The following is a 16577-nucleotide window of genomic DNA, read 5'->3' on the forward strand; positions in this document are numbered from 1 at the left end:
CACATAATCATACTCAAATTACACCTTTCAAATATGTGCATCCTGGAATCCACCTACATGTACATGTACTTTATGAGACCCTGCCATTGTTGCAGCTGTGACTTTGCAGAGTTCCAATTACACCTCTTTAGAATATGATATTGTCTAATTGTTATTTGTTGCTTGTGTTGCAGGTATAGAAAAGGTTTCGAGCTTCAGCCCACGCTCTATTCAGGGATTAATCTAGCAGTGCTGCTTATAGTAGCCGGGCAGCAGTTCGAGACTTCCATAGAACTCAGGAAGATCGGTGAGGAGGAAAAATATTTCTTGTTTTTTTTTCCGTTCAGTCACTTCATTAAGAGCACAGCTTCCTTCTCATCATCTCTCTCTTTCTCTCTCTCTCTTGCTCTCTCTCCCTCTTTCTCTCTCAGGTGTAAGGTTGAACAGTCTGCTGGGCCGTAAAGGCAGTCTGGAGAAGATGAATAACTACTGGGACGTTGGACAGTTTTTTACTGTCAGCATGCTGGCCAATGACATCCCCAAAGCTGTGCAGGCCGCTGAGAAACTCTTCAAGCTCAAACCACCTATATGGTAGATTTATATAAGACACCTGTGGAATATTCATTCTGTATGTTTGCTCTTGTGTCAGTTTAACAAGCACAAATATCAGTGTCAGAACAAAAGTCATAAAAATATCAAACATTATATTATTTATTAGTTTTCTGGAGAGGTGAAATACTCTTTGACAACTTTTTTTTGAACATTTTCTGTCTGCAGAACTGGAATGCCTGAAGTTGAGTGAACCAAAAATGTTTTCTTTTGTACTAAATTGTTTTTCACATTTAATTGATAGGACAATACAGAGTATAGACAGTAAAGTGTTGGGAGAGGAGAGAGGGTAAGGATCGGCATAGGCCTTGAGGCAGGAATCGAACTAGGGTCACCATGAACACCAGAGTGCCATGTGTCAACCTACTAACCACTACACCATTGGCGCCGACGTGTACTCAACTTTTTAAAACATCAGTGGCACTGACCTAAAATGTCTGAAGTTGAGTGAATAAAAAACTCTTGTGGAAATTGGTACTAAGAAATAATACATTACAAAGCATTTTTCCTTGTTTGTCCTGCCATGTTTTGATCCTTGTCTTGTTTACCATTATTGTTGTTTTACGTCCTGTCCTGTTTCAAATTCTGTGTCTAATGTTTTGTTAACATTTGTCTCAGTTTTGTTTTTTAATTGAACTGTTTGTTTGTTCTGAAAATGTATTATTTCTTAGTACCAATTTACACAAGAGTTTTTTTGTTTACTCAACTTCAGACATTTTAGGTCAGTGCAACTGATGTTTTCAAAAGTTGAGTACGTTGGCCCCAGTGGTGTAGGGGTTATTGTGTCAACGCATGGCACTTCGGTGTTCATGGTGACCTGAGTTCAATTCCTCCCTTGAGGTCCTATGCTGATCTTTCCCCTCGCTCCTCTCCCCATGTATGTCTATACTTTCTGTTGTCCTATCAATTAAAAGTGAAAAAAATAATAATAAGAAGAAGAAGAATTTTGAGTACATGAAAAATCAAAAGGAAATGAGGATTGTTTTTTTTGTTGTTGTTGTTTGCTCAACTTCAGGCATTCCAGTTCATTCATTTTTTTATTTTCGGCTTAGTCCCTTTATTAATCTAGGGTCGCCACAGCGGAATTAACTTCCAACTTATCCCGCATATGTTTAACGCAGGGGATGCCCTTCCAGCTGCAACCCATCACTGGGAAAGATCCATATACAGTCATTCACACACACACACTACGGACAATTTAGTTTACCCAATTCACCTATAGCACATGTCTTTGGACTTGTTGGGGAAACCGGAGCACCTGGAAGAAACCCACGCCAACACGGGGACAACATGCAACTTCCACACCGAAATGCCAACTGACCCAGCCGGGGCTTAAACCAGCAACCTTCTTGCTGTGAGGTGATCGTGCTACCCACTGCACCACTGTGACGCCCCGACATTCTAGTTCTGCAGGCAAAAAATTTCAGTTGGCACAACTAAAAAGTTTTGTTACTGAGTAGTTCACCTCTCCAGAAAAGTAATAAATAATCTTATTTTGACCCAACTAAATGTTTTTGTGTCATTGACAAATAATTTGAGGTCAGTGCAGCTGGTGTTTTTAAAAGTTGAGTGAGCAAGAAAAAGCGAAAGAAAATAAGAATTATGATTTTTTTTGTTCTGGCCTAAAATATTTTACAGTGTGACCCTAATTATATAGTACGTACATGCAATTATTTAATATTACTATAATATTAATATTGTTAAATGAATAGTTACATTTAACAAGGGAACCATAAAATAAAATGCAACCTTATTTATTATAATATTTATCACATAAAAAGTCGAATATTATTTCTTAGTATATACTTTCAAAAAATATGCCCATGTAACTGTGTATACATATGCTTTATACATACACCAAAAAATTGCAATAACAAAATCAATTAAGCATTAGAGTTATTAGGGTTAGTTCACCACAAAAGGAAAGTTATGTTCTATCACTTACTCAACCCCAAAATAACTAATGAGTCTTGTGTTTTATTAGTAGTCTTGTGTTAAACCACTTTATTATTTATTAAATATTTTATGAATGCTTTAAAGCATCAGCATATTTCCTGAATATACTTTCATTTGGGGGACAGAATCTTTATTATAAGATTACAAGAGTTTATTCTTTTTCATTATCTAAAGATTTACAAATTTGTTATGGATTTGTTAGAAACAATGTTCGACATACACTCTGTCACCACCTTCTACTCTTGCCATTTTAACTGTAAAGGTAATTAAAAAGAGCTAATGCAACTCACATTTATTTCACCTTTCAGGTACCTGCGGTCAGTGGTCCAAAACCTCCAGCTGATTCAGCATTTTAAGAAGCAGAACACTGAACACTCGCCTCAAAGAGAGAGACTCAACTTCTGGATGGACATTATCGTGGAGGCCACACAGGGAACCACCAACGGCCTCCGTTTTCCGGTATCACACATGATTGTCTCATCCAAAAACACACACATATAGATCAAGACAACGTTTAATGGATTTGTTGTTTCTTCTAATGCACAGGTGTTGATTCTCGAGCCCACTAAAGTTTACCAGCCATCGTATGTATCGATTAACAGTGAAGCAGAAGAGAAGAATGTGTCTATATGGCACGTGTCGCCCGCTGAGACGGTCAGTCATTCATTTCACACCATGTTGGCTAAATAGTTTTGTGTATTATTGTTTAATTTTTGTTAACTGATTTGGTGACAGAAGGGAATACACGAGTGGAACTTCACTGCGTCGTCCATTAAAGGCATCAGGTGAGATCTTTGTCTATCAGTTTTTCTTGTATTTTCTTTACTCTGCATTGTCATATACACCCTTTTCCTATGCCACTTGATGCTTTGCACAAATTGTTTGATTAACTACTGTTAAATTGTAAACAATTAGTAAAGGTTTTTAAAAGTGTATTCATTGAGATGTCATTATTCTCCTCACAGAATGAATGTTAAACAGCAACTTAATAGAATTAAGACATTGAGCTAAGATCATTTTAGTAAACAAAAAATTAAACTAAGACTAAAACCATTGGTCCAAAAACATTTTAACTGGAAAAAATTAGGTAAACAAACAAATAAATAAATAAATAAATCACAATAAAATGTGAAAAACTGAAACTAAGAGCAGCCATTTAAAAATCAACTAAAATAAAATAGACTTAGCAGCAATAATAATAATTATTTTCAGAATTATTAAGCACTGGCATTGCAGTTGCCTCACAGCAAGAAGGTCGCTGGTTCAAGCCTTGGCTGGGTCAGTTGGCATTTCTGTGTGTAGTTAGCATGTTCTCTCTGTGTTCGCGTGGGTTTCCTCCATGTGCTCCGGTTTCCCCTACAGTCCAAAGACATGCGGTACAGGTGAATTGGATAGGCTAAGTTGTCCATGGTGTATAAGTTTGAATGAGTCTTTATGGATGTTTCCCAGAGATGGATTGCAGCTGGAAGGGCATCCGCTGTGTAAAACACGTGCTGGATAAGTTGGCGGTTCATTCCACTGTGGTGACCTGGATTAATAAAGGGACTAAGCTGAAAAGAAAACGAATGAATGATTAATAAGCACTCATTCTGTGGTGGAAAGTCTGGCCTGCAGCTTCTTAGAGTTAAACAAATGTAAACAAGGCTTGTTTAACTGCATATATGATCTTTAATATGAAGAAGTCTAAAAGATCTTTTAATTTTATTTGTTTAAGTTCCGTTTGTGTGGTTTTGGGTTGAGTGTTTGTTCAAACAAATATTTCATTTTTATTATCAAAATGTTTGCACAAGTGTTAATGTAAGCTGTGCAAACACTAAACTTTGCTCTGTTTGACACTGGATGCGTTCTGTTAACTATACATTTACTAAAACTAAAACTTAACATGTAAAAAATACATAGAAATGTGTTTAAAAAACTACCCCAAAAACTAAACTATTAATAAAACAAACTGAATTTTACAGCAAATTTAGGTATAGTATGTAAATAAATACTAATAAACTAAAATAACACAACGCAGTGACGCAGTAAGTAGTGGTGTTGCCTCACAGCAAGAAGGTCGCTGGTTCGAGCCTCGACTGGGTCAGTTGCTGTTTCTGTGTGGAGTTTGCATGTGCGGAGGTTTCTTCCCGGTGCTCCGGTTTCCCCCACAGTCCGAAGACACGCGGTACAGGTGAATTGGGTAGGCTAAATTGTCCATAGTGTATGTGTGTGTGAATGAGTGTATGTGGATGTTTCTCAGTGACGGGTTCGGCTGGAAGGGCATCCGCTGCATAAAATAAAACTGGCGGTTCATTCCGCTGTGGCGACCCCGGATTAATAAAGGGACTAAGCCAAAAAGAAAATGAATGAAACTAAAATAAATACTAAAAAGGCTAATTAATTCTAACCTTTCTTTGAGCAGACCAAGAATATCCCCAAATACTCTTTCTACAGCAATATTGTGAATCTATATTGAGATTACTGTACCATAGGGAATACAAAATGCAATAAACTCAAAAGAACTTTAGCCACAGCTGTGTTTTCATACTGTTAATGTTAAAATTAATTTGGTCATTTTCCTTCGGCTTAGTCCTTTTATTCATTAAGTGTCACCACAGCGGAATGCACCACTAACTTATCCAGCATATGTTTTATACAGCAGATGCCCTTCCAGCTGCAACCCAGTACTGGGAAACATCCAAACACACTCATTCACACACATACACTACGGCCAATGTAGTTTATTCAAGTCACCTATTGCACATTTCTTTGGGCTGTGGGATAAACCGGAGCACCCGGACGAAACCCATGTGAACACGAGAAGAACATGCAAATTCCACACAGAAATGCCAACTGACCCAGACGGGACTCGAACCAGCGAACTTCTCGCTGTAAGCCACCATGTGACCTCAATGTTAATTTAATGTTATTTTCATGATGGATAAAAAATTAAATAAAAACAAACATACCTCTCGCTCAGTTTTCACCATGTACTGTTTTTGGATTATCTATAGCACAAACCTAAAATGATTTGTTTTTTAGATAAAAGGTTATCTAAGACTGAATTCCTGGATCAAATCTAGTAATTTGTCTAGAAAAATAATGTTTGGGTTGTGTAGGGGGATTAATAGATGGACAGATTGAGTGATTTGAAAACATTTAGCATAAGTAAGGGTTAAAGATTAAGGAGGGTTAAGTCTTTTGTTTGTTGTTCTTGAATTTAGGAGCGTTCATTGTGGGTTTGTTTAACCAGAAAGCTATTCTTAAATAAACAAAAAAAGATGTTACTCAAGAAACTAGTTCTGCTACCTGGCAAAATCATCAGCATAGCGAAAGTCAAAGATTTTATTGACAAAGATGTATAGTGCTGATATCATATTGGATAATGGACATTTTACAGTTATTTTAATCATATTGGTTGATATTAGATATTTAAAAGCAAACAGTTTTTGCATGTAGATTAAAGTCACTTCACTATTGTTAATTTGAATTAAATCTAAAACTAATTATTTTTTTATCAACAAAATATCCAATTACAGTAAAAAAATAAATAAATAAAAAATTATCAGATGAACAATTGTAACTTAAAAATATGTTGTAAATTTTGTTATTACAGTGACATGGATTAAAAATAGAGCAAATAAATTGCAGTAATACTGTAACATTGCTTAAATGAAACAAATGTACATTAAAGAGCCCCTGTTATGGGTTTTTGAAAATGAACTTCCATTCAGTGTGTAACACAGCTCTAAGTAAAGTGAAATATCCAGCTAGGGCTTAAATCTGAAAGTGCACCATGTTTAAAACTATTGATTCATCTATAAAAGAATCGGCTTACAGTGCTTCAAATGAATCGTCTTAATAATGACGTCGATACAGAACTCAAGCCCTGCTTATTTGAACACAGACCCGGCCCTGCCAACAAACACTATAGAAAGATAGAGTGGAATACAAACCTTGTAGCAGATCCCGGTTGAATCATGTCGTGAAGACGCTGTGCTCTGAAGTGTGAGGGAAAGTTAGTGTTATTTTCCCTACCCAAACATGAGGCTGTCAATAGTCAGTGGTTAAAGTTTATTTTTGCAAAAATACCTCAGCATTATAGCCCCAGCCTTTTGCTGTGTTCCCTACATTTTTATGACGAGTGCAATCTACATGCTTACAACGGGGGATTCGTCAACCATTTGTTAAACCAAAATATGTCCCTCTTAAAGCATAATAAGGGCTCTTTAAATAATATCAAAAGTATTTAAAACAAAAAATCCAATCCAATTTAATTTAGAAGATTAATACATGGATGCCATTTAAAGTAACCATTTAAAAGCAATAATAGCAGTCTAATGTTTATTTGAAAGTGAAAACTAAAATACATTATAAATGTATATTATTAAAATACAGACTTACAAAAATAAAGATTGTGTTTGCAACTGTGAAATAATATTAGACAAACCAAATAGAAGTATTAGTAAAACTGAGAATGAACATGGAAATTAAATTAAAAAATATAATAAAAAGATCTGTTACAAAAGGTTCAAAAATGTAAACAGTATCACAAATATGTAATAACACAGTAATAACACAGAATTAAATTTAAACATATCTATTTTATACTGTACATTATTAATGATGTACTGTAACATTTACAAAGTTTTTTTAATTAGAAAAAAATAACATAAATGTACCAACGTTTTAAAATGAGGGCATTCCTGATTATTTCCTCTAGGACCTGAAACTCCAATCTTTTCATTTTAATATGGTTTATTAATAGTCTCAGAGATGTAAAACAATTTTTTCATCTTTTCGCTCCCCAGTATCTCAAAGTTTGATGAGCGCTGCTGCTTTCTGTACGTCCATGATAATTCAGATGACTTTCAGATCTACTTCTCCACAGAGGACCAGTGCGGCAGGTTGGCATTCAATGACACCCATCACTTTGTATTATTTCTGTATGTGTATCAAATCTTTGCTCTTCACCAAGGTTAATTTTTGTATGGCTGTCTCCTGTTTAAAGGTTCTGCTCAATGGTGAAAGAGCTCATCACAGATGGATCTGGAAATGCTGTTGAGCTGGAGGGCGAAGGAGACGGAGACACCTTGGAGGTGAGAGCTTCAAAGACTCAACTATTTGTTTCATAAAAGGATAGTTTACCAAAAATATTGTCATTTTCAAATTCTGAATCATTTACTTATCCTCCATTTGTTTCCAAACCTATTTGAGTGTCTTGCATCTGTTGAACACGAAAGAAGATATACTGAAGAATGTTGGAAAAAACAAATCATTGCCTTTTTTGATTTTGGTCCTACTATGGTTGTCAATGGCTTCTGTTTTCATCAATCTTCAGTGCATCTTGTTTTGTGTACATGAGTGCAACTAAGTGGACGTTTTTATTTTTGTGTGAACAGGCCCTTTAAGTCACAGTTTCTTATTTTACCATTGAAAACTATGATCATAGTTTGTATTGATTCACAAATCTTGACTTTTCATAGCTACTGTATTAAAAAAAAATCAGTACTGAATTATTTATATATATATACAGTTGAAGTCAGAATTATTAGCCCCCTGTTTATTTTTTCCCCAATTTTTGTTTAACGGAGAGAAGATTTTTTCAACACATTTCCAAACATAATAGTTTTAATAACTCATTTCTAATGAGTAAATAATATTTTACTAGATGTTTTCCAAGACACTTATACAGCTTAAAGTGACATTTAAAGGCTTAACTAGGTTATTAAAGGTTAACTAGGCAGGTTATGGTAATTAAGCAAGTTTTATGTATCAAGATAGTTTGTTCTGTAGACTATCAAAAAAAATATAACTTAAAGGGGCTTAAAATTTTGACCTTAAAATGGCTTTTAAAAATTTAAAACTGTATTTTTCTATTTAAACTATTACAGTGCTTCCAGGGTTACTGCTGTAAACAAAGCAGCTTAGCTAGTGTTTAGGATGCATAATATAGAGATAATCTACAAAAAAAAGTTACATCTAAACTTATCTGAAATTAGTGGGCTCCCCTTATAGATAATTAGACAGTAAATATACCCCCCCACCCCACCCCCCAAATCCAGTAGAATTTTCATTCAAGTTTCAACCAAACGCCTCACATTATAGGAAGTCAATAGATGAGCAACTATATAGAAATAATGTATTACCAGTAGATGTTTAGTGTAGCTTTTAACAACACTAAAGTCTTAACAGTACAATCTTTTTTAATGTTCTATTTATGCAGTATGAAGCGAACAAAGTAGAATATCTGCAGATATAAATATATTATAGATAGTTATTTTGTAAAATATAAAAGCAGTATGCAGTATAATGTATTAATACTTTTCTTCTAAATGTTTCCTGACAAAATATTTTTAATTATTATAAATATTTTTTTATTAAAAAATCCTAAAAGGTAATCAATTAAAGTAAAAATTATTACAAAAGCAAAAACTTTTTGAGCAAATGCTTGCTGTTCTATTTTCTAGCCAGTCGACCAGTGCATCTATAGTAATGTTTAAATTCATGGAGAATCTCATATTGTTACATTGGTGTACTTGCATCCTGATTGGTCTTACAGTATGAGTATGACTACAATGAGAACGGTGACCGGGTGGTTCTGGGCAGGGGGACCTATGGAGTTGTCTACGCAGGGAGAGACCTGAGCAATCAGGTGCGCATTGCCATCAAGGAGATCCCTGAGAGAGACAGCAGGTGAGAGACTTGAGTCAAACCCATCTAAAAAAATAACAACAACAGCTAAACAAAAACAGCATAGAAGATCACCAGCATGCCAGCATGTTGTGTTTTGGATTCTGGTATTTTTATCAGGTGGTGATAGTTCATCCAAAATTCAAATTGGGAAATCATGCACTTACCCACATGTTTTTAAAACCTGTATGAGTTTCTTTCAACTATGGAACATGAAACATAGTTTTGAAATTTTTTCTTTTGCGTAACAAGCTGCAGTGTTGCTTGTTTTCAATTGTTTTTTTTTTTAAATTACATGTACAACAGTTGTCTGTCATATGGGTTTAGAAATGTTTTAACAGTCCTTTTATTTATTTATTTTTTTAATGGCCCAATTTATAATGAAAACAACTATAACAGCACATTTAAAACTTTTAAAACATGTTTCACTCATTAATAATTGTTAATAAGAAGTTGCTGATCAAATACAAATGAATAAACAATGTTTTAGATGGTCTTTAGATGGTCTTTTCAGCAGGCAATAGTAAATAAAGATATTTTTTTCAGATGTACTTCTGCAATACTAATCCATGTGATGCATTCAGGTATTCCCAACCACTGCATGAGGAAATCGCCCTTCACAAGTACCTAAAACACAGAAACATAGTTCAGTACCTGGGCTCAGTGTCAGAGGATGGCTATATCAAGATCTTCATGGAGCAGGTCCCTGGAGGTACATGTGCAAATATTAAATGAATAATCTAGTATGTCTTTACAGCTTAAAATTTGATCTTTTTTACCCCCACAGGAAGTCTGTCAGCATTGTTGCGTTCAAAGTGGGGTCCTTTGAAAGAAGCCACCATAATCTTTTACACTCGGCAGATCCTAGAAGGCATTCGTTATTTGCATGAAAACCAAATAGTTCATCGGGATATCAAAGTAAGAGCTGGCACAAATGTGTTGGATCTGTACTACTGGTCAAAAGTTTGGGATCAGTAGGAGTTTACAATATTTTTTAGCGTTTTCTGCTTAGAACACTCAAAATGATGTTTGCTGTTTGTTTAAACTATTTAAAATGAAAACAACACAATTCTTGAGTTTTTGTATAAACAACTTAATTGTTTTATGTTCAGACCACTTAAATTTGTAAAAACTTTTCAGTTGAGCTCAATGCTTTCATGTTGTTGCAACACAAATTGATCATGTGGGACCCAACATTTTTATAGTGAAGCTGTAAGCAAAAAAAACTGCAAAAAATTGTAGATATTGGGAAATATTATTATGTTTTCTTATTGAATGTAGTTTCAAGTTGAATTATAATTACTCCAGTGTCACGTGATCCTTCAGAAACCATTATAATATGATGATCTGCTACTCAAGAAACACTTCTTGTTATTTTCCTCATTGTTGATATTGTTGGGCTGCTTCATATTATTGTGGAAACTAAAAATGCACTACAAAACAACCACTAAAATGTTATTTATCAAGGACTTATTGAATTCTTCAAGCATAAAAAAGGTTTTATTTAAAAAAAAAATTTATTTGAACTTTATTTTATCAAAAAATTCTGAACAGTAAAATGTAGCAGAGAAAATTGTTTTCATCATTGACAATTATTAATGACAATTATTATTAATGAGTGACCTCCAATAATAATTGATCATAAAAGAGCAGCTGAATAACACATAATAATGATGTCTGGAGGATCATGAGGCAGGAGTAGCTTTGAATCACAGCAATTTATTTCCTTCAAACTGCATTTAATCAAAAAACTCTTGTTTTAAATTGCAATAATAGTTCACAACTGCTTTACAGTATTTTTGAGTGAATAAATTTACCCTTGTTACATAATAGGCTTCTTTAAAAATAATAATAATAATAATAATGGTCACACTTTACAATAAGGTTTCATTAGTTAATGTTCATAAAAGTTAATGTATTTACTTACATGAACTAAGTATGGCCAATACTTATACAGCATTTATTAATCATAGTTCAACATTAACTAATGCATTATTAACATCCAAATTCAAGTTGATTTACATTACTTAAAGCATTGTGAGTTAACATGAACGAACTGTATTCTCAATAACTAACATTAGCTAACATCAACAAATACTAAAGTAAATGTATTGTTCATTGTTTGTTCGTGTTAGTAAATGCATTAATTAACATTAACTAATACACATTGTAAAGTGTATCAGAATAATAGTAAATAAATACTTTGAGCAGTAGCTTATATTTCAATGTTGACTATCTATTTTTCTATAGGGAGACAATGTCTTAGTCAACACTTACAGTGGCGTGTTGAAAATCTCCGACTTCGGCACGTCAAAGAGACTGGCTGGAGTCAATCCCTGCACTGAGACCTTCACTGGTACAGTAACTCTTTCACTTTTGTTTATTTGTTAGGTACAGAATTTGACCCTCTTGGTTTTTCATTTGACCTGTGCTGTGTGTCCTGAATCATCATACAGTCTGCTGGTCTTGCCTTGTCAGGGTTTTTGGGTTAAGTTAAAGTTTAGTCTCTCATTAGCCCTGCCAAACAGCATCTGAGGGAGTTCCAATCCCCCTCTTTCAGTGTCTGGCACCTGCTCTTTTCAGTCAGAATGTATTAAAGGGATAGTTTGATCAAAAATGGTAATTAGATATTCATTTACTCAATCTCAAGCTGTATAATGTGTTGAAGACTTTGGTCACACTTTATTTTGATGGTCCATTTGTTGAATTTAAGTTACATTGCATCTACATGCCAACTAATTCTCATCAGATTATAAGTAGACTGTTAGATTGGGGTTAGGGTTAGTGTAAGTTGACATGTACCTGCAAAGTTTCTTATAGTCGGTTAAATGTCTGTTGAAGAAGCAGTATCAACATATATTAAGCAGACAGTCTACTAATATTCAGATGGATCATCAAAATAAAGTGTTACCAATCATTTTTTTCTTCAGTAGAATAAAAAAGTTTTTTTTTTGCAGAATCTGAGGTTCTTGGTGATTTATAAGATGTAAGTTAGCACTTACTGCACTTTGAGAAAAACAACAACAGCAAAACAAGATATATAACTTTGGCTCCTGATGATTCAATTACAGTAGCTCTTATAAAGCAAAACAGTTCTGTGTAGCAGCAGGAGCCATAGATATTAATTTTGCCTGACTTTTTTTAGAATCTCAAAGTTGTTTACTTGCATTTTATGAACAACCAAAAAAAAGTAAATAAAAGAAATCTTCTTTATTGTTTACTAAAGAAAAATCAACAGTAAATTATAATTTTTGGGGTAAAATAACCCATTATTAAATAAATAATTTCAGAACTTTTACAGTGTTCACTTTACATGTTAATATAGTTACCTAGTTAACTGGGTAATGTTGTCAAGTGCTGAGTAATTATTGTGCATGCTTTAGCTATGGTACGGCAGCAATGTTTCTTGATAATTAAGAGTATATTTCCTAGACATATTGACCTAGAACAGGGGTGGGCAAACTCGTTCTTGGAGGGCCGGTGTCCTGCACAGTTTGGCTCCAACCCTAATCAAACACACCTGCTTATAGATTTCTAGTGATCTTGCAGACACTGATTAGCTTGTTCAGGTGTGTTTGATTAGTGTTACAGCTAAACTGTGTAGGACGCCGGCCCTCCAGGACCGAGTTTGCCCACCTCTGACCTAGAACATTACAACTTTTTATTTTCTGTCTGTCTGATGTACCTACAGAAGTGTCAAGCTTTATATTAAAAAATATCAAAGCTCTTTTTTTTTTTTTTTGGAGACAGTCCTTGCTGCAGCTCGCAGCTTGATGTTGTACTAGACCAGGTCAACTACGTAATAAACAATCGCCTACACCTCCCCCTACCCTAAACCCAACAGTCACAGTATCATGGGTGTTATCTTAGTGGGCGATACAATGTCCACAACGTAGTGGGCCTGGTCCAGTACTTCATCATGGTTACACACTACAGCGAGGACATCTTGTTTTATTCTTGAGTGAGATGCTAATGGTCTAATATGATTTCATGATCTATGCTAAGCTAAGCTAAAAGTGACACCGGCCCTCCAGGACCGAGTTTGCCCACCTCTGACCAAGAACATTACAACTTTTAATTTTCTGTCTGTCTGATGTACCTACAGAAGTGTCAAGCTTTATATTAAAATATATCAAAGCTCTTTTTTGATTTTTTTGGAGACAGTCCTTACTGCAGCTCGCAGCTTGATGTTGTACTAGACCAGGTCAACTACGTAATGAACAATCGCCTACACCTCCCCCAACCCTAAACCCAACCGTCACAGTAGCATGGGTGTTATCTTAGTGGGCGATACAATGTCCACTACGTAGTGGGCCTGGTCCAGTACTTCATCATGGTTACACACTACAGCGAGGACATCTTGTTTTAATCTTGAGTGAGATGCTAATGGTCTAATATGATTTCATGATCTATGCTAAGCTAAGCTAAAAGTGACCCCCCCCCAGACCTGGAGATCAGCTGAATTGATATTGATACTGAATTGAATTGATGTCCAAAAAAGTGGAGTCTTCCATTAAGCAGGATAATGTACATCCAGACTGTTGTTAACTCAGTATAAAGCCCTTTAGTCTTTTATACAACAACACAACCGGCTGGATGTGCATTATCCCTTACTTAAAATACCTGTAATGGCAAAAAATAATAATTTTTCACGAAAAGTTATATTAATTCCTTATTAAAAGTTAAATATCTAAAATATCCAAAAATAGTGTTGGGCCAGCTGGCAAACCAAACCGCTGGCATGAACCGGTTCACCTTTCCTGGGCTTAGATAACCCTTATTTCCTGACAGTGTTGTTTTCAGCACTGCGAGTGATTACGACTGCTCATCACTGGTAACCTGAGAATGTCTCCTCTGGGAGAGTAATTAGATTAGCATAGTGTCTGCGACAGGAGTGTGTTTGTGTTTCATTAGTGAGCGCTGAAGCATCAGGGCAGGTGCGCTCATCCTCAGCACTTCTGCTCTCCGTCTTTTATTTAGTTTTTCCTGTCACAAGCGCATTCTTGCCTAATGACGGTTTGCTTGCAAATTTGTGTCCAGGCACCTTGCAGTATATGGCCCCTGAGATCATCGATAAGGGACCCAGAGGTTATGGGGCCCCTGCTGACATCTGGTCTTTGGGCTGCACCATCATTGAGATGGCGACAGGCAAACCTCCTTTCCATGAGCTGGGAGAGCCACAGGCCGCCATGTTTAAGGTATTAATGAAGATTGTTAAGAATGCATGCAACGTATAGCAGCTTGAGTTTTATATAAAGATTGAAAGTGACATTAAAAACCATTAACATATGAATAGTGTAGCAACTTATAAGTCATGTTGAACAGTTATTATAGTGCTGAAGTAGTTTTAAAATAGTTAAATTGTTATAAATTTAACTGAATCATTAAATATATGTTGTTTTTTTAATTGTACAGGGGTCCATTTCAGAAAAACCATCGTTAGCCAACCAAGGTCGCAAGTTCCGTTGTTACAAACATAGTTCGTTGATTTGGCATTTCCCAAATCTGTTGTTCCAACAAACATTTGCAAACTGCATCGCAAACTTGTACACTTGCAGCTACACCTCTAGAGCTATAGTTAGAAGCAGAGTTCTTGGCTGTGTTCTATTCCCAGTTATCTCGCCTATGACCCATTCCTTTAAAACTTTCTAACATTTAAACTTGAAATTATTAAAAAAAAAATACATTGAAGTAATCTCTCTTGCATGTTATTCACTTTCAAAGTAGTTTTACAGTTCAATTTTTAGTGATCTTCATATTGACAATTGTGTACCCTTTGTAGTGCACTTTGAAAACATTTATGCCATTTTGAAGAACAGCATAACGAAAGCTATAGGTGACCAATTATTTAAAAGTGATATTTATGCTACGTCTCCAAAGCAAAAAATATATAGCATACGTTAATGATTATAATTTATAGTAGGTTATTTAATAATAAATATACAGTATCTGTAGCCTACTGTACTGTATATGACATGGGCCTATTGGTTAGAACATTTCTGCAGTGGTTTGAATGTGTCGAATTGAAAAAAATAAAATAAAAAATAAATAAATAATAATAATTATTATTAAGTATTTTTTTCATTTGTTAATAAATAGCCTGCTGTAAATTAGGCCTACGACCATTAAGGATTCATATATGAGATTGGAATACATGTTAGCTTAGTGATTTTAAATGGATTCTTCAATCTTAAATGGACTAACATTTTTAAAGGAAACATACTGTAGGTACTAAATATGTCGAGTACATACATTTCAATTATTTCAATTTCAGTGCATCCAAAACTAATATTGGATTTTTTTATGCATATGTGTAAAACAATATAATTTGCACAAAAATGATGTTTTTTTTTATTAAAGAAGTAGTTTAGAGTGTCACTATGGACGTTTTATGTCATAACTAATGTGGTTTAAATGATGAATCTGCGACAGAGAAACTACAATTTTGGGAAACTCATCACTACATCGTTCTTTTCCCAAATGATGCATCGTACTATGATAGTTCAGCCTCGAGTTACATTGTTGTTTGAGAAATGCACCCCAGTTAATTTAGCTGCAAATATACAGTTGAAGTCAGAATTATTAGACCCCCCCCCCCCTTTGATTTTTTTTTTTTTGCTTTTTAAAATATTTCTCAAATTATGTTTAACAGAGCATTTTCACAGTATGTCTGATAATGTTTTTTTTCTTCTGGAAAAAGTCTTATTTGTTTTATTTCGGCAAAAATAAAATACATTTTTTTAAATGTTATTTTTAAAAAAACATTTTAAGGATTAAATAAGGATTAGCCCCTATAGCTATTTTTTTTCAATAGTCTACAGAACAAGCCATTGTTTTACAATAACAATTACCCTACCCCAGCCTGCCCAGTTAACCTTATTAACCTATTTAAGCCTGTTAATGTTACATTAAGCTGTACAGAAGTGTCTAAAAAATATCTAGTAAAATATTATTTACTGTCATCATGGCAAAGATAAAAAAAAAATCAGTTATTAGAAATGGGTTATTAAAACTATTATGTTTAGAAACGTGTTGAAAAAATATGCTCTCCATTAAACAAAAATTGGGGAAAAAATAAACGGGGGCTGATAATTGTATATGTGTAGTCCTATAAATTGTAAATAATTCAAATACAAAATGTTTGCAATATAATTAACAATAATTAAATTTAAAAATATAATGGTATAATTAAGTGTCTGTAATTTGTTGCTTTTTTATGCATTAAATATAATTGAATATACTTAAGAAAAATTCCATTTAGTGCAAATTCTAAGATATTTACCATTTATTTTATAAAGGATAATTCTATAAATATTTATTGATTCAAAAAAACTAAATAAAATAAAATTAGTTTTACAAAA

General features: G+C 34.2%; 1 protein-coding gene across 13 annotated transcripts in view; it reads left to right on the forward strand.

The window, feature by feature from the left end:
- Positions 1-16577, forward strand: part of map3k15 (mitogen-activated protein kinase kinase kinase 15) — a 72896-nt gene that overhangs the window by 19051 nt on the left and 37268 nt on the right. For all 13 annotated transcript variants that reach the window (XM_087309626.1, XM_087309627.1, XM_087309628.1 and 10 more), the window contains 12 exons: positions 174-286; positions 411-570; positions 2853-3003; positions 3091-3198; positions 3280-3329; positions 7335-7430; positions 7535-7622; positions 9086-9219; positions 9801-9928; positions 10004-10134; positions 11467-11572; positions 14257-14414. In XM_087309626.1, the coding sequence (XP_087165752.1) occupies positions 174-286; positions 411-570; positions 2853-3003; positions 3091-3198; positions 3280-3329; positions 7335-7430; positions 7535-7622; positions 9086-9219; positions 9801-9928; positions 10004-10134; positions 11467-11572; positions 14257-14414 (1423 nt within the window). The remainder of the gene's footprint in view (positions 1-173; positions 287-410; positions 571-2852; positions 3004-3090; positions 3199-3279; positions 3330-7334; positions 7431-7534; positions 7623-9085; positions 9220-9800; positions 9929-10003; positions 10135-11466; positions 11573-14256; positions 14415-16577) is intronic.

The sequence above is a fragment of the Danio rerio genome, chromosome 24 (assembly GCF_052040795.2).
Source record: "Danio rerio strain M-AB ecotype USA chromosome 24, GRCz13ab, whole genome shotgun sequence".
In the NCBI taxonomy this organism is placed as follows: domain Eukaryota; kingdom Metazoa; phylum Chordata; class Actinopteri; order Cypriniformes; family Danionidae; genus Danio; species Danio rerio.